Here is a 23044-nt window from a genome sequence, read left to right as displayed (position 1 = left end):
CAAACATTGGATAACTGAGAAGCAGAAAACCATCATCTGGTAAGATCACTCCATAGTTCTGCTGTGCCCATCCTGTCAGTGCACACTGGTAGAGGTGAAGTAATGGCGTCTGGTGGAAGGTTCTCAACAATACTGAGCTACCTGTGGATATCACTATCAATGGTCTGCAGGTCCAACGTGCTAGATGAGTGTGTAATAGAGTGTATGTGTACATATATAAACTATATAGCATACACATATATACACTATTTTTTATAGGGTTTTTTTTTTTTTTTTTGCTGAATTAAATCCATTTATTTGAACTGGATTACCAGCGCTTCTCCTCAACCTGTCAGAGACCATTCTAGAAGTTAGAGGGGAGCCCTGATTGGATGAGCTGCTGCTCTTACCTCCCTGGCTGAGCGCTGATTGGCTGCCACTATCCACACTCTCACCAGATCTCCGCCGCAGGGGGTTGACGGAGTCACGTGGTGGCGGGAAGAGCTGTCATGGAGAAAGATGGAAGTGACCGCAGAGAAGTCCCGAGTCATCCTGGTGCCCCGTGGGGCCGAGTCAGCAATGGATTGGTAAGGGCACACTCATGGGTGTCCGCTTACTGTCTAGAGTCCTGTTAGTTTTTCATTGCTTTACATGACTGTGTATGAGCCGCGGTACCTACTACAGCGCAGTCGGCAGGTTCTCCATTGCAACACACGGGTCTCTGTATTCACATGGCGTCGGTCCAGGTTTACGCCTGTGCCGGTCAGAGTGGTGTAGATACTAATGGCAACCAGTCATATTGGATGTCTTACTGGAGACTGGTTGTTGTGGAAATGGCATCACTTTGTACTACCGTATGTATGTGGAGTAAAGCACAGTAGCCAACAAACTGCTTTAGAGGAGGAGCTGTGTTTTGGGGGATTCCCCCCTCCCCCAAAATAAAAAAATCTATGACCCAGTGCTTTAATGCACTTAAAGGGGTTGTCCACTCTTCTACACTTGATAAACTTCAGTGGGGAGCGCTGCAGAACCTACACCCGCTGTAAGAGCTGTGCTGCCTCGGTACTTGAGATCTGCGGGGGTCCTGGATGTTGTAACGAAACAAATCTATTATTTATCGCCTTTCCTAAGGATACACCATCAATTATTGGAAACCGTTTTAGACTAAGGCCCAATGGGACATACCGCACCGCAATAAACAGAAAGTTCGCAGAGTTTTCCTCCGCAGACTTTCTGTTACAATTATACCTATGAGGAAACCGCCGGCATTTCCGTAGGTATAATTGACATGCTGCGATTTCCAAAACCGTGCTGGTTTTGAAAATTGCGGCATATCCACATGACAGTTTTTACTGCAAAGTGTGCATAGGCTTCGCTAGAATCCCATCCACTTTGCCTGTACTGTAAAGCTCAACCATTTTTTCCATGGCGTTTACACCACGGGCAAATCGCGGCGTTTCCGTCCTGTGGGGCCACGGCCTTAGACTGAGAGCCCACGTTGCAGAAACACAGCTTCTTTTATTGCCGATTTTGCTGCATTTTTTTTTTTTTTTGCGCCAAAGCCAAGGATGGCTACACAGGGAATAGGAGATATATAGGACGTTCTTACAATTCTGCCTTCTGCTCAGTCTACTCCTGGCTTCTTGGCTTTGGCTTTAAAGAAAAACAAAAAAAACGCAACAAGTCTGCAACAAAAGATGTTTCCACAACGTGGGGGCTCTAAGGACCCACGTAGCAGGTTTGCAGTAAAAATAAGTGCAGCCGGAAAAACTGCGCCAGCAACGCGTCACGGTTTTTCCTGCAGCACTTTTCACAGAAAGTCTGCTCACATACCTGTAGTGAAACCGTCAACGTTTCCATAGGTATAATTGACATTCTTTGTTTTGGAAATCGCAGAGTATATGCTGCATGCAGTTTTTTTTGCAATTTATTGATGGGATTTGCTTTGCAGTGACTGTAAAACATAGTGTTTTTTTTCTATGGCGTTTACGCAGCGGCCAAACCATGGAGCTATGTGGGGCCCCAGCTGTAGACTGAAATTCTGGTTAAACAAGTGGTTTCAATATTGGGGTGTACTCGCATGTGGCAGGTATGTTGCAGAAAATCCATAATTGATGCAGGTTCACTCTTGTGTTTGGAAACCCGTAGACCCCAAATACTATGAAAAGTTTTGAGAGAAAAGTCCGACTTGCATTTTTAAAGCATAATGGGGAATGAAATTCCCGAGCAGAGATCAGGCGCAGGTGTGAACCCAGCCTTAACCGGTTTCTGGGATTTCAGAGCCAAAGCACATCATTGCGGCGAGCTCCTGTAATTGGACGTTCAATTTTCATGTAAAAAAAAATGTCTTCATTTATATGCTAATGAGCTGAGTGCATCGAGGGCGTGGCCACCACAGCTGTGCTTTCAGACCTAGGTTCTTCTTGCAATCCCAGCATGCTTCCTTTTTTACATGAAAATTGAACCGCCATTGTCTAAATCAATTACAGGAGTGTGCTCAGGGCACTGGGGCTTATTTAATAATTACCGTACTGACAGACTCCCTTTAGGTCACACATGGTGAGAAAATGACCGGAAACGCATTGTGTTTTTAGTTTTCCTTGGTGGACTTTTTGCCCCACCAGCATTTCCGTAGATGACATTTTTGAAGTCAAAGCATTTCCGCTGTAGAGGTTGTGTTTTTTTTTGTTTTTTTTTTAATATTTATTATTATTATTATTATTATTATGCAATGTGGCTAATTCTGGCTAATCCCATCCACTTTGCATGTAATGTAAAATGTAGTGTTTTCGTGGAGCCCTGGCCTTAAGAGGACCTTTCATCAGATCGGGCACATGCAGATTTATATACTGCTGGAAAGCTGACAGTGCGCTGAATTCAGCGCACTATCGGCTTTCCCGATCTGTGCCCGGTGTAAAGCGCTATCGGTCCCGGTACCGTAGGGCTTTACAGTCAGAAGGGCGTTTCTGACACTTAGCCAGGAACGTCCTTCTGCCTCTCGGCGCCTATTGCGCTGTGCTCTGTGAGCAGGGAGGAATGCCCCCTCCCCTCCTGATAATACTCGTCTATGGACGAGCTGTGTGAGCAGAGGGAGGGGGCGTTCCTCCCCGCTCCACAGTACAGCGTGATAGGCGCCGCGAGGCAGAAGGACGTTCCTGGCTAACTGTCAGAAACGCCCTTCTGACGCTAAAGCGCTACGGTCCCAGGACCGATAGCGCTTTACACCGGGCACAGATCGGGAAAGCCGACAGTGCGCTGAATTCAGCGCACTATCAGCTTTCCAGCAGTATATAAATCTGCATGTGCCCGATCTGATGAAAGGTCCTCTTTAAAGGGGTTTTCCCAGAAACACAAGATATCCCCATCCAGACCACAATGATCAGGAAAACGGGACTTTGTCAGACAGCCCAGCGCAGATGTGAACCTAGCGTTACTGTCAATGGTTTGGTTTATCAAATCCACAGCCCTGAGGCTTTTGTTTAAAAAGGACTTTTTGGGTTCTCCGGCCATGTCTATTTTAGTAAAATTACAAAATAACAATGCTGAAACATCTTTTGCTAGAATTCGTATTGTTCCTCAGTTTTTCCTCCTGGCAGTTGATAAATAAATCAACATCTGCAGCGTTACACAAGTCGCTCTCCTGATATGTCAGCTTTAGAAACTGACTGAGGAATTCCAAATACTCTTCTATTGGATTGACCAGACAGGAAAGTTGTACTTAACCTTACCATTGCTTCCAATGTTGTTCTTCTAGTCTGTATTTGAGAAACTGGCAAAGAACATGCAGGATATATCAGGAGACAGAGGAGTTTTAAAAGAGATTATCCGAGCTGGAAGTGGAGAAAGAGTTCCTCCGGATGCCACAGTCATTAGTAAGTACACAAAACCTGCTCAGGTGTTAACCAGAATACAGAAAGACTTCCAACTAAAGACAATAAAAAATTTCCACCTTTGGAACCTGATAGAATTGACTTCAAGGCTAAGGACACACATAGCGAAGGCAGCTAACAAAAAACGCAGTGAAAACAAATTGTTTTTTTTTTTTTGTTTTTTTTCCCCTCAATCTTTTCCAAGAACAAAAACTAAATTAACTTGCTGCTTCCTTATTTAATAAAAAACAAAACAAAAACCCCACATTTATGTAAAGGCAGCTTTTCTATAGTTCTTTATTCTTTAATGTGTGAAAAGGTACGGAAACATCGTGATTTGCTTGCGGTGTTTCTGTCGCAGGAAAAATCGCAGTGTTTTACAGTATCTGCAAAGTGGATAGGATTCATGTGAATCCCATGCTCACTTTGTGTTTCAAACCACAGAACGGACATACTGCGTTTTCCGAAACCGGCACAGTTTTGGAAATCGCTGCATGTCAATTATATCTATGGAAACGCTGGCGGCTTCCCTGTAGATAAAATTGTGATAGAAAGTAAGCGGAGGAAAACTCTGTGAACTTTCTGTTCAAAGCGCTGCAGGAAGAATCGCGATGCGTTCCCGCGACTTTTTTTTCCTGCAGCGCTTTAGAGCTACGCTTTAAGGTACACCTTTTTGGTGGTACTGCTGTTTTACTTCATTTATGTTCTTATTTCTGCAGTGAAATTCTCTGGATATTTGGAACATTCTGACAGACCATTTGAAAGTAATTGTTTTCGACGTTTTCCCCGATTAATGAAGGTTGGTGAAGGTGAGACCAGGGTGTATTTTACAAGTCCCGTTTCTATATGACTTGTCGCCTGTACTACATGACTTATTTGTAGAGCTTAGTGATGTCACTTGTGTTGTATGACTTGGAAAATCTGCTGCAGTGGAAATGTGTAGTGACGGAATTTGGCTTGTATCCAACTATATCCTGCCGTGTATAATGTGATTTTTACTTGTATATGGGTATGAGAGAATCTTTTGTCAATAGAATAGTATTTAATAAGTGAATTGCCTGTTATTCTCATTCAGAATATGTCTATCATACTTCGTTTTTATCAATACATCTAAGGGTGCATTCACACGACGTAACGTGCAGCGTGATCTGGCACGTATACGGCGTGTCAGAGTTTGCGCGCCGTAAAAGCTCCCATTCATTTCGATGGGAGTTAGGATCGTATACGTGGGAAACTGAGCTGAGAACCAGGGAAGGATGATGATGATGACTCGTCAGCCTTCCCTGGCTCTCCCTTCCCCCTTCTTTAAACATATCACACAAGTAATGCTCAGGGAACATCGCATTCACTTTGGGTGCACCATGGTGGCTAATTAGCATAGCAATAAAAGTGGGCTAATTCAAAAACGGCATAGAGGATTAATGAGTAAAAGGTATGTCTGGAATAGCCTTTCTAAAGTCTATGCAAATATATGCTTAGTTACAAATCCCTATAGCCAATGATAGACTCCCTTTAAAAGAAGGGCAAAGAGCAAAATGTCCTTTGGGTGGCTCCTTTCGGTGTTTATTTGTTTTTACTTGATTGACTGGTCTCTCCCCTATACACTAACAGTGAGAGACCTGTCAGTCAAGCCGGGCAGAGGGGAGTCTCTCAGACCACATATTGCAAGTCCTGCAAAGTACAGTAGCAATGAAGTGGATGGAGGTTCTATCCATACACTGTGGAAAAAACCTGCATCATACTGGGGGTTTGGAAACTACAGCCTGTGAATTATTGCTGCAAATTCCACAATGTTTTTTTTACATTTCTAATATAAAATTTGAACACCGTTCTAGCTGCAGGACGAAAGCAGCCCATATTTGTCATAGGCAGACAGGGCCGGCTCCAGGTTTTTATGGGCCCTTGGGCGACAGAGCCTCAGTGGGCCCCCTTGTAAAGGAGGCGGGGGAGTCGAGACACTGTGCGTCGTAGATGAAGCAAGTGACGTCATGCAGGAGTGTGGCGTCACCAACGCCATACCTCCCAATTTTTAAAGAGAAGAAAGAGGAGCAAAATGTGCGGCGCGCTTTGCGCGCCGCGGCAAATTTGGCTCCACCCACTTTTGTTGATTCCACCCATTCTCATTCATTTATCATGTGCTCCCACACAGTACAATCCTCCTACAGTCACCCGTAAATTATATGCCCCCTCCATCTCTCCCCCAGTTTCATATACACCCTTCTTCTGCCCCCAGTTTCATGTCCCCCCTCCATCTCTGTCCCCAGTTTCATCACGTTCTCCCCCTTCATCTGCCCACAGTTTCATGTCCCCCGTCTCTGCCCCAGTGTCATGCTGTTCCACCCCCCCATCTGCCCCAGTGTCATGCCGTTCCCCCCTACCCTTCATTTGCCCCCCAGTTTCATGGGCCCCCTTCATTATGTTCCACCTTTATATTTAATACAAAACAAACACTTATACTCACCTTCCATCACTCACCTTCCATCGATCCCCCGACGCTCCTCTCTCCAGTCACATACGCGATTAAAGCAGGAGCTGTGAGTTCAGCTCCTGCTTAGCTGCGGCCTGGCTTGCGTGTGTATGCGTGATGACGTCATCGCGCCTACACACGCAAGCCGGGCCGGAGCTTTAAAGTAGGAGCTGAACTCACAGCTCCTGCTTTAATCGCGTATGTATTCCAGCTCATCGGTGGATGGACGCCGATGAGCTGAAATCTTGACAGGCAAGTGCCGGGGGGCTCCCAGAGGCTCTGTGGGCCCCGGCACTTGCCCGACTATGCCGTGCGCTGACGCCGGCCCTGTGGGCAGAACTACTACAGGATATCTGCTGCGGATATTCTACCTGAGATATGTGGCCGTATCTGGAAACAGTTTTTTTCTACTGTGTTTCATAGTAAAACATGTTTTTACTAACGGCTTCCCTTTAAACTGGTTCAAAACTTATGTTTTGTAAGATCTAGCAAAGTAAATATTTAATCATGGGGCAACTGGTTTAAGGGGTTTAGCAGTAAACAATTAGCATTAGAAATGGCTACTAATGCTAATACAACAGCCCCATATTAAGGAATATGCAACCTCATTGGTGAAAAAAAGAATTTGCTCTTAGCACCACCTTTTGGAAGATAGATCCCTGTAGATTAATACCTGGGCAAAAATTTTGGGTTATTCCCTTTTAGGTTACTTTAAAAACCAAGTATTAATCTATTTGGGGAGCCTGTCAGACTGCACAGCTAATGCTTCCAGAGCCGAGGCAGCGCCACCTACTGGACACACCTTAAACCACTCCATTCTAGTCTCAGCCATCGATAAAGTGGCACGAAGAGCAAATTCCTTTTTTTTCACCATAATCCTTACCGAGAATGTTGAGCAGGGTTGGTCTAATAACTCCCTGTACCTCTGTCTCTCCCTAAAGAGAAACGTTACCCCTAATAAGAATGTGAACACAGGAGAGAGAGACCCCAGGATACTCTTAATACATTTTGGACTTTTAATATCACAACCTATGGAGAACAGACTATATCAGTTATGTATGGGAATAGTATTGTAAAAGTAACGTATTATCTGTCCTTCAAAGATCTTGGAATAGCTGATATATTTGCTGCTTTGGTTCTGTGTTGTGGCAAGACTGGACCTAATGCAGTTTTATATGTTGTCCACAGTAAAAAAAAATTATGTGGACGCGTTCATATTGCAGTGTTTCTATTATTATTTGTTCTTATTCCGCAGATATCACTCTCTACGGTATGGAGATCAGTATCCTGACAATGCAGCGTGGTGAACTGTCTTGGTTCCTTTATTCGCCAGCCTATGCATACGGCCATTTGGGATTCCCTCCACTTATTCCTCCAGCTTCTACTGTTCTTTTTGAAATAGAGATGCTGGACTTCCTGGATACAGCAGAGTCTGATGCCTTTTGTGAATTGCCTCTAGTAAGTGTTACAGGTAATCTCTGTATACTGTGTTTGGATTTTCATTAAAAGCAATGGAAGTAGTGAAGACTCTCTTTGTTTTAGCACTGCCAGTCAGCTTATCCTCTTGAAAAGGTCCTGAGTATTGCTGCTACCGAAAGACAGTTTGGAAACTACCTCTTCAAAAGGAACAGGTTTTGTGATGCTAAAGACAGATATAAGCGGGTATGTTTCACTTCACAGGTAATGGCAACTTTTCATAGAATGATTTCAAGGGCATATTTCATTTCCTTTAGTTCCCTGTCATTTTCAGTCCAAAGATGACTGATGTGGGGGGATCCTATACAGGCGTGTGAACTAAAAACATGGATTTTTTGATGTATTAGATAGATGATCATCAACTGAGATGGCTTTGCCAGTATCAGCCAACCATCAAATGTATGGAGACCTCCAGAATAACAAATGACAGGGAGATATGGATCTGATGGTCGGATATCAACTTCCCAATCTTTTTGTTCAGTGTCTAACAAGATGCACTTGCTTTAAGTGGGAACCTAATGGTTGTCTTTGCCATGTCTTTTACAGGCCATCTTTCCAATTATCTGCATGTCACTTACACGGAATAAAGTGCATCCGAGTACAGTACAATGTATACAAATTGGGTTTAACCACAATTCAATGAATGTGCAGTACAGTTAAATCTGTTTGGATGATAACCTGAACCTACAACATTATAGATCCCTGTAATGCTGCTAGTTTCCATGGCTGAAACTGGATTTTTAGCTGTAACTTGATCCCTAAAATATGGACTCCATATGACGGTGAAAAACGTCTTTATGACGAAACGTATGACAAATGGTAAAAAGGCTTTTAAATGGATGGATGTTAAATACGTGACGCATGTATGTAAAATGGCTCTGAAAAATAATCAGTTTCATTAGTTTTTCTCAAGTCTATATTCATATGAATATGGTATTGTGAATTAATGTTGGAGGTCTAAGTCTTTCCTAATACATTGTTCTTGGAGAGACCTTAATATGTGCAGTTAAATAACCACTTTCCTGTACGCACAGGCCTTCTCCTGTCTGTCTTGTCAAGCCACTTCAGAGGAAGAAAAGGCACAGCTTGATGCCGCTCGCCTGCTTGTGAACTTGAATTTGGCACTTACATATCTAAGGCTGGAGCGTCCTACTAAAACTCTGACCTGGGGAGAGAAGGCTTTAGCGATAGACAATAAAAATGTAAAGGCTTTGTTTCGTTGTGGGCAGGTAGGTATTTGTACGTACATTGGCTTCATTATAACGGTATGATAATGCAAAGATTTTTCACAGAGTTTATTCACTGGAACTATATTACTGAGTATTAGGGCTGTTTTAACATATTAGTGGGTCCAATGCATAAGTTTCATAAGTGCCCCTGACTTGCATAAATTATAATGCCCCATCCAGCTATCCCCACAGTTTTTAATGTCCCCCTCCAAGTGCACCCACAATATAATATATCCCCCTTCAGCTATCCCAACAGCATAATGTTCCCAACCATCTGCCACTGCAGCCTAATGTCCCCCTCAAGTTCCCGCTAGTTTTATGGCCCCCTGCAGTTGCCTCCTTTATAATGTTACCCCTCTAGCTACCCCCAGTTTACACTTAGTCTGCAGTTGCCCCTTGTTGAAAGAGGATCTTTCATGTCCTTAGGCACATGCAGTTTTATATACCGCTAGAAAGCCAACAGTGCGCTGAATTCAGCGGTATGTAGAACTGCATGTGCCTGAGGACATGGAAGATCCTCTTTATTGTCCCCCTTTAGCTGCTCAACAGTTAAATGTCCCTCTCCCACCAAACAAAAAAAAAAAAAAAAAAAGAACACTAATGCTCTCCTTTCCTCACCTCCCTGCTGTCTCGGGTCTAGAGTATTGAGGGAGCTGCAGGCAAGATGTAAGTGACATCATCACATTGCGCCTGCAGCTCTTGGGGGGAAGAGAGGGAATGAATGATGACACGGAGTTGATGGCCAGCATTTATTCAGTGTTTCACTTGCTTATAAGTGACAGAACCTGTGGCCGCAGAACGGAGTGCACTTCACACAACTTGCCTCTATGGCTGTTTTCTTCCCCCCCCCCCCCCCCCCCCCCCCATTAAAAATGTACCACTTGAACGCTGCCTTAGTTTCTTCTATACATACATCATCAGACGATTGATCAGATTTTTTTTTTCACATGCTCAGGCTTGTCTTGAACTGAGAGAATATGAGAAGGCACGCAGTTTTCTTCTGAGGGCTCAGAAGTTGCAACCATTCAATCTGGAAATTAACAGTGAACTGAAAAGGTTGTCAAGGTACTTCTTTATTTTATAAGATACAGAATTTGTATGCAAAGATTGAATCTTAAGGCTTAACATGGCTTTGAAGTGCAGTAGAGCAAGGCTAAGAATAGCAGCTGATGGGATCACATGGGTGACCTGGATACTTCAAGCAAGAATATTATGTATGTATGTAAATTGCAGCACAGGCCTTAAAATCAGTGGCTGACATACAATATGTATCGCTTGTGTAGCTGCACAGTCCTTCGAGCATTGGCACCCTTCACCATATAAACAAGTAAATACAAGAGCTGCCTCATGTCTTCTATATTGCATGTAAAGTGTTGTTAAAGGGGTTGCACTGGCATATACTCCTGCAGAGGCAACTGGCTGATACCCAGCAAGCATTGTGCAGTGATCCTAGTCTGATGAACGGGGACTGAACCGTTGTCTCTGCCACCATCCCATTGCATGCGCAGTTGTGTTTCTTTACTTCTGATGTTGGATCTGTCAGGAGAGTATGCATGCATCACAATTTTTTTTTTTTTAATTTTTTTTTTAATTCTTTGGCCCATTAGAAAGGTACCTGATGTAAATTACAGTACAGATTATCTTCTTGGTGGTGTCTATATTGGTGAGCTATCCAGTCTTTTTTTGGCCCACGACCATGTCATTTGACCAAACATCAGACTGTGCAACTGATGCAGCTTCTTATATGTAGACAGAAAATCTGTTTCTCCACTCAGGAATGAACGATGAAACTATCTTCCTGTTCACGTGTAAGAAACTGTCACATGACACAGCTACAGAGTGAATCGCTCACAAATACAGACACCAGGTTACCATTACTACAATGTACATCATGTACATGTTCCTTTCTAATGGGCTAGAGAATAGCAAATGTTGTGGATTACAATTCACCAGGCATTGAAGGACTTGCTTGAATAGGGTGTTACCACTGACCCCTGAGGGCGGGTATACACCTGCGCCTGTCTCCGCTTTAGCCAATCTGGTGAGTTTCTGTCTTCTGCCCTGAGAAACTGGACAGGGAACGATAACATGGCAATCAGTTCTCGAACCCATTCACTTGAGTGACTGCCCGTGAGGGTCTTCTGCCTGTCCGCGGCAAAACCCTTATTTTATTTTTTTTTTTTTGCTTGACACATAGTCTGATTTGCAAGACTTTGTGTCCAATTAAAAAAAACAAAACAAAACAGTTTTGCCGCGGACAGACGGAAACCCACCACATTGGCTAAAGTGGAGACAGTCCCAGGTGTGAACCTGCCCTTAGCCGCAACAGACTGGTTGTTTATATAAGAAGGGGCTCATCTCCTTCTCTTGCGCTACAGCAATGTTCTTTCTATGCCCAGAAATCTAGTATCTAGAATACGTTTTATCATATATTTTTTTTTTTTAATAAATGCATCCACATCTCTGAGCTTATTTAAAGAATTGTCAGTGACAATATTTTGTTGCAATGAATTCCATTGTCTTGCTGCTCTTACTGTGAAGAATCCACATCTATGACAGTGGTAATTGTTTTCCATTTAGATGTAGAGGATGCCCCTTTGTTTTGGTTACAGAACAAAGGTGTAAAAAGATTAGGAAAAAAATCTCTGTATTGGTTACTCATTTACTTATACTCTATAATTTGCTTTTATGCCAGGGTTGACCCCACAACCAGACCTCAGATTATAAGAGACCTGTCAAGTGTAAAGTCCAAATGAAACAACTAGTTGAACCTCACAAAACAAATATTGCGAGGTTTCCCCAACACATACTCTAAAAGGGGCATATTTTAAATGGTGTGGCCTAAATAAATACCATGAATTGTACCGTATTTTCCGGACTATAAGGCGCACATAAAATACTTCGATTTCCTCAGAAATCGAAAGTGCGCCTTATAGTCCGGTGCGCCTTATATAAGGCTTTAAGCGGCGGCACGCGAGGAGTTAAGCGGCGGCACGCGAGGAGTTAAGCGGCGGCCGCCGGCAAAGTCTCCATGCCGCTTCCATACATTGCAATGGGAGCGCGCTATTCAAATAGTATTCGTTCATCTCTAACTATTTGAATAGCGCGCTCTCATTGTAATGTATGGAAGCGGCATGCAGACTTTGCCGGCGGCCGCTGCTTAAAGAGATTCTACTAGAGATGAGCGAGTACTGTTCGGATCAGCCGATCCGAACAGTACTCGCTCAACTCTAGATTCTACCATTAAAATAACCTCTTCCCCCTAACCACGTCGGAATAGCCTTAAAAGACTATTCGTCTCTTACCTTTCCCATAGCCAGCGCCGCCTTCTCCCTGAGCTGTGTTCGCGCCTTCCGTGTCGTCTTCTTTGGGCCTCATGGATGACGCATGCGCAGTCGGCTCTGGCTGCGAGAGCCTGTTAGAGCCGACTGCGCATGCGTCATCCATGAGGCCCAAAGAAGACAGAGACGGAGCTGCGGAAGAAGGCGGCGCTGGCTATGGTAAAAAGGTAAGGAGATTATTCCGACGTGATCAAGAAGGAAGTTCTTTTAAAGGTAGAATCCCTTTAACTCCTCGTGTGCCGAGCGCTTCCATTCATTTCAATGGAAGCGTGCCATTGAAATGAATAGAAGCGGCTGGCACGCGGGGGGTTAAGCGGCCGCCGGCAAAGTCTGCCGGCCGCCGCTTTCAATCATATAAGGCGCACCGGACAGCGCTGCGCCTTGTAGTCCGGTGCGCCTTATATATGGACCTAGGCAGGACTATAAGGCGCTCATGGGTAATGCGCCTTATAGTCCGGTGCGCCTTATAGTCCGCAAAATACGGTAATAGAAGAAAAATGATAGATTTTGATTTGGGTGATAATTGCCCAGCCCTACCATAAGCCTTCTTTTTCCAAACCGAGTAACCCCAGGTTTGATAACATGTACATTGGTACTCCAATCTATCCATTCTCTAAAAGGGGTTATCTAATACTTAAATAAATGGCCTATTCTTACTTTTGAGTCATTGAGGGTTTGGCATCCGTCCTCTGCACCAATCCGCTCTGCTCTGGACAGTCATTCACAAAAAAAAGTGTCCAGCAACCATTGAATAAAATATAACTTTATCAAAAAATAAAAAGGAAACATCTTACATGCTCCAGGAACAAGACAGAAGAAAAAATATCAGCTTACGCGTTTCGGGACATGTTGTTGCGTCCCTTAGTCATAGCACAGTGCTATGACTAAGGGACGCAACAACGTGTCCCGAAACGCGTAAGCTGATATTTTTTCTTCTGTCTTGTTCCTGGAGCATGTAAGATGTTTCCTTTTTATTTTTTGATAAAGTAAAAGTTATATTTTATTCAATGGTTGCTGGACATACTTTTTTTGTGAATGTTTGAACATTGTTGACCCTTTGCAGTCAGGGTTTTGTTCGATGCAACCAGATCGGATCTACAATTGAGTCTGATGTAGCATTTATCTTTTGTATTTTTGCTCTGGGCAGTGGATGAAGTGATAAGCAGACAGCTCTGTACATTGTGCATTGGTTGAGTTCTGCAATGCAACTTGTGTTTCTACTCTGGATAGGCCGTGTCTTTCTTCTATACAGGTGCCCAAAATTGTGCACAACATTGCGTTAGTGGCCAGGGTAGTGGTCTGTGCAGAGGCAAAACTAGCATAAAATGCTCAATATATTCCCCACTATGTCCTTATCATGATCATCTATCCATCTTTTGATGCAGTCCATGATTTTATTTGCCTTTTCAGCAGCCACATGGCAGTGCCTGCTAAAGTTACTATTATGTCTTATCCGGCTGTCACTCAATTGTTAGAGGGGTTGTAAGGAAATTATATTTATGGCCTAGCTTTGGGATGGGGCATAAATATCAGGTGGCTGACAGTTGGACCCTGCACTGGTCGACTGTTCAGGACCACTTTCGTTGCCAATACTAGACCATGAGTCAGAAGCAGATTATTGGGACAGGGACATCTGCCTCCAGATCCGGGCAGTATATGGTTAGTGCATCAGAAGTGGCCCTGAATAGCTGATCCATGTGGGGGGGGGGGACACTTCTAGACCCCTCACCAATTAGATATTTATGGCCTACTCTAAGACCATATATGCAAAATTCCTAGCCATCCCCATTAAAAATAAGTAAATGGTGCAATTAAAAAGTCTGTGTAGCCAGAGCCTTAGGCCAGTTTCACACCGGTGGGTTTGGTCTGAGAGATCAAGATTGGATGTCCGTTCCCAAACTGAACCCTGAGCCGGGATCTGCTTCGCTACCGCTCTGATGTCCCCGTACTGAAAGCACAATTATGAGACTATAGAATCTGTTACCCAGAGAAGAAGGTGGAGAGCGGAGATTGAGCGAATATATTAATGTGCTCTAATGCCTATAGGATTACATCTAGAAACGGTGTTGTGTATTGCTCTGGATATGAGGGTGCATTAGTAATAAAACCTGTTAATAATGTCTGTTGTTCCTGTCTTGCAGTTGTTACAAAGATTACATGGATCGACAGAGGGAGATGTGTGCGCGTATGTTTGCTCCTCCATCCACACCCGTGCAGCAATAATGGAGATTGTTCAGTGTTGATAATAACCACTTGATTCTCTGCTCCTCACCTTCAGGGTCAAATGATGGCGGCTGCTACTAGCGCTTGTAACTTACCACTAAAGGCGGGTTCACACCTGCGCCCGAACTTCCGTTTTCTGCCAGCAGAGGATGGAAACTTGCATTCACTGCCTGCCGGTGAGCGCCTGTGAGCATTTTGTGCTCCCCGCGGCAACAAGTTTTTATTTATTTATTTTTTTCTTCGGACACAAAGTCTTGCATGTCCGACTTGGTGCCCAGTTAAAAAAAAAAAAAAAAAAAACAGTTTCACTGTGGAGAGCACAAAACTCTCACGGGCGCTAATGGCTGGACACTTTTCAAACCGACTCAAATGAATGGTTTGAAAAGTGCCTGCCGGTTTCCGTCTCCTGTCCAGTTTCTTGTGCAGGAAACGGAAACCTGCATGACGCAGTTACGGCGCAGGAGTGAACCCGCCCTAATTGAAACAATGCCAAGCCCAGTTATATCCTGGTGAATAGCCGAAAAACACGAGCGTTAATGGCAGCCGCTAGTGCTAAAGTAATTGCACCATTACAGTGGGCTAAAAGACCAAGGTTTTGTGAGTACTTTTTGCACTTTTATGAGAGTATTACAGATTGTTTAGGTTTGAAATGTGGAATTCATTTCTTTAAAAAAAAAATATTATTGTTTTACGTGCTTTATGAAAATAATAAAGCAGAATTTTCTTGTTGGAACCCTATCTGGTCTGGACATTTGTAATTCTGGTCCCTTTCTTTTTTTTTTTTTTTTTTTTTTGAGAAGCCATTCAAAGTAAAACAGAAAATTGGAGCTGGTTATGTAAGACCTCATTCACATTAGCTCCCTATAGCCCCAAACCATTTCATGACTTTTTTTTTTTGTATATTATTAGCCCCATTTTTACCTATCACTGTCGTTAGAGTATGGGAAGAAATCCATGCAAACACAGGCAGGTAGAACATATAAACTCCTTGCAGATGTTGTCCTTGGTAGGATTCAAATCCATCAACGCTGGTTCTGCTGGAGGCTCGTCTTTGACGAGGCGGAGTCTAACATTGGACCAGAATGAAGACTGCTCTAATGTTAAATATGCAGTCATCATTGTGGTCCGATCTTAGACTCCGCCTCGTCAAAGACGAGCCTCCTGCAGAACCAGTGTTGATTGGCCGAATGCTATAGCAGGAGGTTAGGTCGGTTATTACATGGATGGAACACAAGAAGTTCAGTTTTTAAAAGATTCATTTTCAAACAAAGAGAAGACTTGATGTTAGAAATGGCAGAGAGACAGTCACTGGTGTTCCTGCATTACTGCAGGGGTGTAGTTACCGGAAGAGGAATATAGTTGGGTGTCATCAACCTAAGATATTGAAAACCAAGTCTGCTGATGTTTGTTCAGTAGGGGGCTGTGTAGAGAAAAGAGGAGGGGACCTAGGAACAAGCCCTGGGGGAACCCCAACATCAAGGGGAAGAGGAGATGAAATAGCATCATCGAATGATACACTAAATGAGCGAACAGAAAGCTAGGAAGAACCCCAAGCGAGCGCTGTTCCTGAGGCCAATAGAGTGGAGCAGTGTGGAGGAATTTGTGGTCTATAGTGTTATACGATGTTGAGAGATCCAGAAGAAAGAGTAATGAATAGTTCTCTTTAGAATTAGCCATCGGGAGATTGCATAGAGTGTAGGGCACGAAAACCCGATTGTTAGGGGTGCAGACGAGAGCAGGGAGATGGCGGATTAGGCATACTGAGCATTTAAGTAAGGTAAATTGTAACACTAAGAGACAGAGATCGGAGGAGGTGTGACGGAATAGGGTCACTTTTACAAGAATTAGGACGAGAAGAAGAAAGATGCTGAGAGACTTCTGTTACTGGGTCAAAGATTGCGAGTTCACAATGAGGAGTAAGGGAACTTTTAAGGGAGAATGATTTAACTTCTGACAGAGGTTGTCAATTTTGTCTTTGAAGTACATGGCCATATCTTGAGCACTGGGGTCCATGACAGGTATCTGCATCTTCAGTGTAAGGGAGCATTCACACGGCGTAACGTCCCGCGAGATTTGGCACGTGTACGCCGCGTGACCCTTTGCGTGCCGTACACGCTCCCATTCATTTCAATGGGAGCAGGGAGCGTATGTGCCGCGCTAGTTTGCGGCCGTGAATAAATGCACGGCCGCAAACTAGCGCGGCGCATACGCTCCCTGCTCCCATTGAACTCAATGGGAGCATGTACGGCACGCAAAGGGTCACGCGGCGTAAACGTGCCAAATCTCGCGGGACGTTACGCCGTGCGAATGCTCCCTTAGGAGGGAGTGAAAGTGGTCAGAGTCGTTTAGAGTTATTGGAGAGAGAAGAGATGAGAGCTATGAATTAGGTTTATTTGAGGTAAAGGGCTGAGTTATAGGCTTTAAGCGTGTACTTGAAGTGAAGAATATTTTCAGATGTTTGATTTTCTCCACAGACGTTCAGCACATCTTTAAATCCCGCTGAAGTAAATGTATTTGAGGAGTGTGCCAAGGTTGCCAGTGTCTGTGTCAGGAGTTTCAGATGGTTAAAGATGCTACTTTATCCAGGGTGAATTTTAGAGTCCCATTGTAGTGTTTGGACAAAAGCCTTTGATAGTAAAGAAAAGGTTGTGGTCAGAAATGGGTAGGGAAGCGATAGTAAAGTCAGATACAGAACATACAGTCCTATGAAAAAGTTTGGGCACCCCTATTAATCTTAATCATTTTTAGTTCTAAATATTTTGGTGTTTGCAACAGCCATTTCAGTTTGAAATATCTAATAACTGATGGACACAGTAATATTTCAGGATTGAAATGAGGTTTATTGTACTAACAGAAAATGTGCAATATGCATTAAACCAAAATTTGACCGGTGCAAAAATTTTGGTACCCTTATCAAGAAAAACACTTGCTACCGACTGTAAAATGGAATGCCTATGGCAATAGAGAGGGTGCGAAACTACAGCGTCCTGTGTGTGTATAAAAAGGCGATGGACCACAGTGATTGGTCTGTCCCGCACAGGCGCACTAGCTCCTGTACAGACATTGCAGAGGAGATCCGCAGTAAAATACAGTCATGCGCAGTGGATAGAAAACATGAAATAGCCGATGGGAGACACGGTCATTTCATGTGTAGATGAGGAACGGACTATGCGGAAATGCAGGTTAGAAGGAAAGTGTTACACACATGTATGCAAGAGCCAATGTGTGAAGGCCAGAACAGGGTACTATAAAGGATAGCAGGAGAATAGCATCACTATGTGTGACAATAATGAGTGGTGAATATTCATTATTGTTGAATTTAGTACGGGATAACATGAGATTAAAGAAAAATAATGACACCAGTAAAATGGATATAGTACGAGATTAAGTGAACAATATAGAACCCATGTGATACAGAACAGAAATGTAAGAAGATTAGATCAAGAATATTACTGTCCCATGTGTATGGGAGAAGTCCTAGTCTATGAGAGACCAATAGAGGGGGTTAGTGATAGAAGGCAAGAGGCAGATGGGCTTACAGAGGTGTTAATGGGAATGTTAAACTGGTTTATGCCTCTTCCTTTCCTAGTATTGTAGGATTATGTCATCGTGACATCATTATGTCAATCTTTTGGCGTGAAAATCATTTCCCACATTGGAAATACATGAAAAATCACAATTTATGGTAATGGTGAAGAGGCGTTCTATTATATATTAGATCTTCATGCCGTGAAGTCTGCCAGTGTTTGACCGTTCCCATAGTAGTTAATTGGGAACAGATCTTTGGCTATGTTGGCAGATGCAGTTACGTACGAAGATCCTAAAATAAGCTTGTCACTAGAAAGGTTTGCCACGAATGACTGGCACCTTTTATATGTGCAGTAACTGATTAAAGCAGTAAGTGCCAAATGATCCCAATTTACCCTGCCAGTAGGGGGCATCCTTTTCATACTTACAAGGATTACAGCTCTGCGACATGGGGAAGTAACAGTGCTACTTATTCTGCCAATTCTTCTTGCAAGCACCACCTCTATAATTGGGCACACTGCTTCGCACTTTAGTTTATAATATAGTAATATAACATGTATACATTGTGCTTCTATGTTTTAGAAAGTGAAGAAAATTGCTCAGCGGTCTCACTTTTCACTTCAGGCTGAACATTGGGTCTAAAATGGATATCGGTAGTGGACTGTACTGCATGCACAAATTACTTCGATTTATATATTGCTTTTGACTGCTTCAGTCCTACTTACACTATATAGTTGTTGACATGGAAATTTAGATCTTTTGCAGATTTCAGGAGTAGTTTTTTACTACTGCCACAAGAGAGCGCTGTCTGTCTTATGTCTGCCAGATCTCGGGGTCTCTGGAAAAGAAATGAGTGTAGCTGCTGGTATAGGCAGTGTGATCATCAGCTCTGCAACAAGAGATGCATTCTTGGAAAGGTATATGATGCTCATTCCATTTTCTTGGATCAGTATATGTATGGCACATTACTTGGTACAGAAATCTGATGATGGGGGAACAATTATATATGCGACAGGACATAAGACCTCTATTGATAACACCTTCTGACTGTTTCAAACTAAGTTCACAATGAAACTGTGGATTTGGTATAAATGTGTATGCTGGGAAAAACTGGAGTACACAGAGGCCACTTTAACGTTTACAGAGGCCACCAGGCACCAAATGGGGGCCAAAAGGGTGCACTTTCAGCGTCCTTCTGGTTGGTAGAGGTTGGCATACAATTTTTCAACCTTATAGAAAAGCACAGCTGACTATACTTTCCAATAAAAAAAGTGAAAAAATGCGAACAGCCACAATACCATCTGATATAAAGTACCGGTATAAAGGAAGTAAAAAATAAAACTTACAATTCTGAGGTCCCATGTAGTGGAAATACCTGATGTGTGAATCGGATCCAAGTCGTGGGGTGCACAGATAATCCCTTCCGGCTTGGGGCGAACAATGAGTAGGAAAAAATATGAACAAATCCAGCTCCCAGGTATCCGATATGGTTTAAAAATAAAACGTAGCTTTTATTACATGGAAGCCATGGTCCAAGTAAAAATAAGCAGTAAGTCCAGAGTGCAGGATGGTACTATCGCATTGCCAAAATTGCCATGGCAATGCGATAGTACCATCCCGCACTCTGGACTTACTGCTTATTTTTACTTGGAGCATGTCTCCCATGTAATAAAAGCTACATTTTATTTTTAAACCGTATCGGATGCCTGGGCGCTGGATTTGTTCAGATTTATTCTATACTCTCCAATACATAGGGCTACTGAGAAAAAAAAGTGTGTATATATATGTGTTTCCCGGGATTATGACATTGATGATCCTTAGGGAAGGTGATCAATATCAGATTGCTGGGGGCTCGACAATGTGATTGGTTGCTATTGTCAACAAAGATAATTTTTGTAAATTTTCCCTAAGACCTTTATTTATCAAAGCTTTAAAACTGGCCTTTGTCCATAACAACCAGTCACAGTGTCGCGTCCCTTAGTGTAAAATGACCTTTATACATCTCCTGCGATGTACACGCCCTTCAGCATTTCCCAATTTTGTTTACACACTTGGATTCAGTAGTTGCCACCGTGTTAAAATTATTTAAAATTTCTTAATAATAGATTTATTTCCCCATGGTTATATAACACTAACATATACCACAGTGCTGTACAGTGGTTTTCAGTCCCTATAACTAGTAGGGTGTAATTTTGCTGTTTCCTGAGGAATTCTGGAGCCTTCAAGTTGTTGGCAATCGCGCACAATTTTGCTTCTGTTTTTGATACTGAACTGCCATTTAGTGGTAAGCCATCTAACTACAAAGACACTTACTCCTTATCTAGTTAGTTGTCCAATTTTCATTACTTTGGACCCCTGCTGGATATCTTTAGGTACTGCAGCTTCAGGGGAAATGGTTACCCTTGGGCTTTACAGGATGCAAATACTAGACTTAATGAATTGAAGACGATTCAAGTCTTATTTGAAATAAAACATTTTAAAAATTCATATGTTGTAAAGTAAGGCAGACTCCATGAAAGGTAAAAATCCATATCTGTATCCAGTTTGGTCTGCAAGACCTGAGTATTTTTTTTCAGTTTTGTAATTAATATTCCAGAGTCAAATAAACTTGCTCTGCCTGTCACTAAACATTCATTTATTCTGCTTTTAATGAAATTTTAAAGCTCCGTCAGGACATGAATCTCGTAGCATTGGGCAAAGCAGCTGTAAAAGATTTTAATATTCTTTGGAGGTGTCTGATTTTAAAACAAGATTTCAGTCACACAGAAGATTTCTATAATTTATTCCAGTATATCCACTTTGATCTTGGGGGGAATGCTAACCTTTGAAGGAAAACTAGTAAATCTATAAGTTGCAAAGCATTAAACATTGACAAGATCTGGTTTAAATCTTAATGAAATTTGCTTGGTTTGCCATCTTTTTCAATCCTTTACTTGATGTTGCCCGACTTATTTAGATATACTTAGCTCAAATCTTTCTCTCTGCTTAAAAATGTGACTTAAATGCTGGGTGATACGTTAAATCAGAACTATATACGGTATAGCACATGCAGGGACAGCAGCCATTTGGTATATTGTCAGTGTTGTACTGTGAAAGCACGGCTAAGGTATTAGGGGAGAAGCAGGTGACTGGCACAGGCAGTTAAGAGTTAATACAGTGTTATTAATAGTAAGGATACATACTGCCAGAATAGTTATTCTACGTGGTGGGACACTGCAAGCTTTTGAACTACAAATCCATGTATACATATTATCATACCCCCTCTCCCCATTGTGGAGCAGAGGCATGGAAGTAATCCTTTACCTCTGTGACAGGACATCTAGCTTTGTCGCTGGTATAAAGTAGTAAGGAGGTGAGGAAGGTGTTAAAAAGGAAAAAAAAAAAACATACTCACCTGTCCTTGGTGCATCAGTGTCTCTCACTGTGGTCCAGTCCAGTAGCTCACGGGTCTTTTTCGGTGGAAGTCCTTGCCTCACATGACCAATGAAAGGACAAGGCACATCGCTAGTGACATATGTGAGTGATGACCTTGTTCCTTTGCTGAGGTTGCAGATTGGCCTCAGTGGTCACGTGAGGTGGGGATCTGCTGGAGGCGACAGCGCCAGGGTACACTAGAGAACCGGACACAGGTGATTGTTTATTTTTTTTGTTTCGTGTAAGTACCTTCCCAAGCCTCCTTGCTTAAAACTGTCTATAAGTTGTAGTTTCACAACAGCTGAAGTGCAGTAGGTTGCTGACCCCTGTTCTAATATAAACGCTGTCTCTGGTCAGTACATAGTCAGTCTCCAATCTAGTAAAAATGCTGACCACGGTAAATTCATAGTATAGTGTAAATGCTGAAGGTGAGTCAACAATTTATTGTGTAAATGCTGCTCATAGTCTACAGTCGGGTGTAAACTAGCGGTTAACCAAAAATATCAGCAGTAGGACAATCAGCCAGAAACAGACAATCATCATGTCTAAAATCTAATGTGTGTGGACGCTTTAGGGTATTTGCACATGGATTATGCAGTTTTGTATCATGCAATTACTTTTTTCACAGGTGCAACATAACTTTTATTTTTTTTACTCGTAAAAACAGGAACCAAATAGAAAACACCATCAAAACTGTATCATGTACCATTGAATCTTTTATTATTACACATAGAAAACTAAGGGATAGTTCACACAAAGTTTTTCTGCAGAATCTGCCTCAAAATCCACCTGCCAAAAAAGTTTCCATTGACTTCAATGGGAGACGGTAGCTTCTTTTTTCCGCTAGGTACGGTAGTAGCGGGAGAAAAAAGCGAGATGACCTATCTTGTGGATGCCTCGGCTAACTCCGCAGCACGAGACTCCCTCCCAATAAGGCCCATTCATTTGGACCTAATCTGGAGCGGAATACCGTGATGGGATGCCAGTGCACTGCATCGGCATTCTGTAGTGGCTAGCCACGCGGTATGTTCATACGCGGAATCCATTTTCTGTCGTGTGAACATACCCAAAGAAGCCTGAGTAAATCTTTGTGAGGTAGCAAGAAGCAAAGAACCATGGGGAAAGAAGGTGATTATAGTACATGGTGGGCACTCTGTCCTAAACTTACTAGTGGCATTATGCTATATGAGGAAGGTGGGGAAACATAGCCCTGGTATGAGGTGGCAAAAATAACAGAAAAGGGTCTGTATGGCTGCCATGATTTTTGGGGGATGACAAAGGGAACAGTAGGTGTGTGTGTGTGTGTGTGTGTGTGTGTGTGTGTGTGTGTGTGTGTGTGTGTGTGTGTGTGTCAGACAGAGATTGGGTCGGCCAGGTCATCTGTGGGTTGACAGAGGAGAAGGCAGTAGGTAACCTGAGAGGGGACTCAGGGGAAATTGGCACATAAAAATAATCGTTCACTGAATCTGCCTTTTGTTTGGGACACAGGTAGGCAGCAGCATCTTTACCTCTTTGACC

At 42.9% G+C, this 23044-nt stretch overlaps 1 protein-coding gene across 1 annotated transcript; it reads left to right on the top strand.

Annotated features, from left to right (window-relative positions):
- The first annotated feature begins 482 nt into the window (after nucleotides 1-482).
- On the top strand, nucleotides 483-14597 carry FKBP6 (FKBP prolyl isomerase family member 6 (inactive)). Its single transcript, XM_075263941.1, has 8 exons — nucleotides 483-566; nucleotides 3734-3851; nucleotides 4568-4657; nucleotides 7571-7773; nucleotides 7858-7977; nucleotides 8826-9020; nucleotides 9976-10085; nucleotides 14503-14597. Exons 1-8 carry the CDS (start codon nucleotides 489-491, stop codon nucleotides 14582-14584), a joined length of 996 nt encoding a protein of 331 aa, XP_075120042.1. The 5' UTR covers nucleotides 483-488; the 3' UTR covers nucleotides 14585-14597.
- Nucleotides 14598-23044: the final 8447 nt, after the last annotated feature.

This window comes from Leptodactylus fuscus, chromosome 2, assembly GCF_031893055.1.
Source record: "Leptodactylus fuscus isolate aLepFus1 chromosome 2, aLepFus1.hap2, whole genome shotgun sequence".
NCBI classification, from domain to species: domain Eukaryota; kingdom Metazoa; phylum Chordata; class Amphibia; order Anura; family Leptodactylidae; genus Leptodactylus; species Leptodactylus fuscus.
The sequence above is the reverse complement of the archived record's forward strand: the minus strand, read 5'-3'. Positions and strand labels throughout refer to the sequence as shown.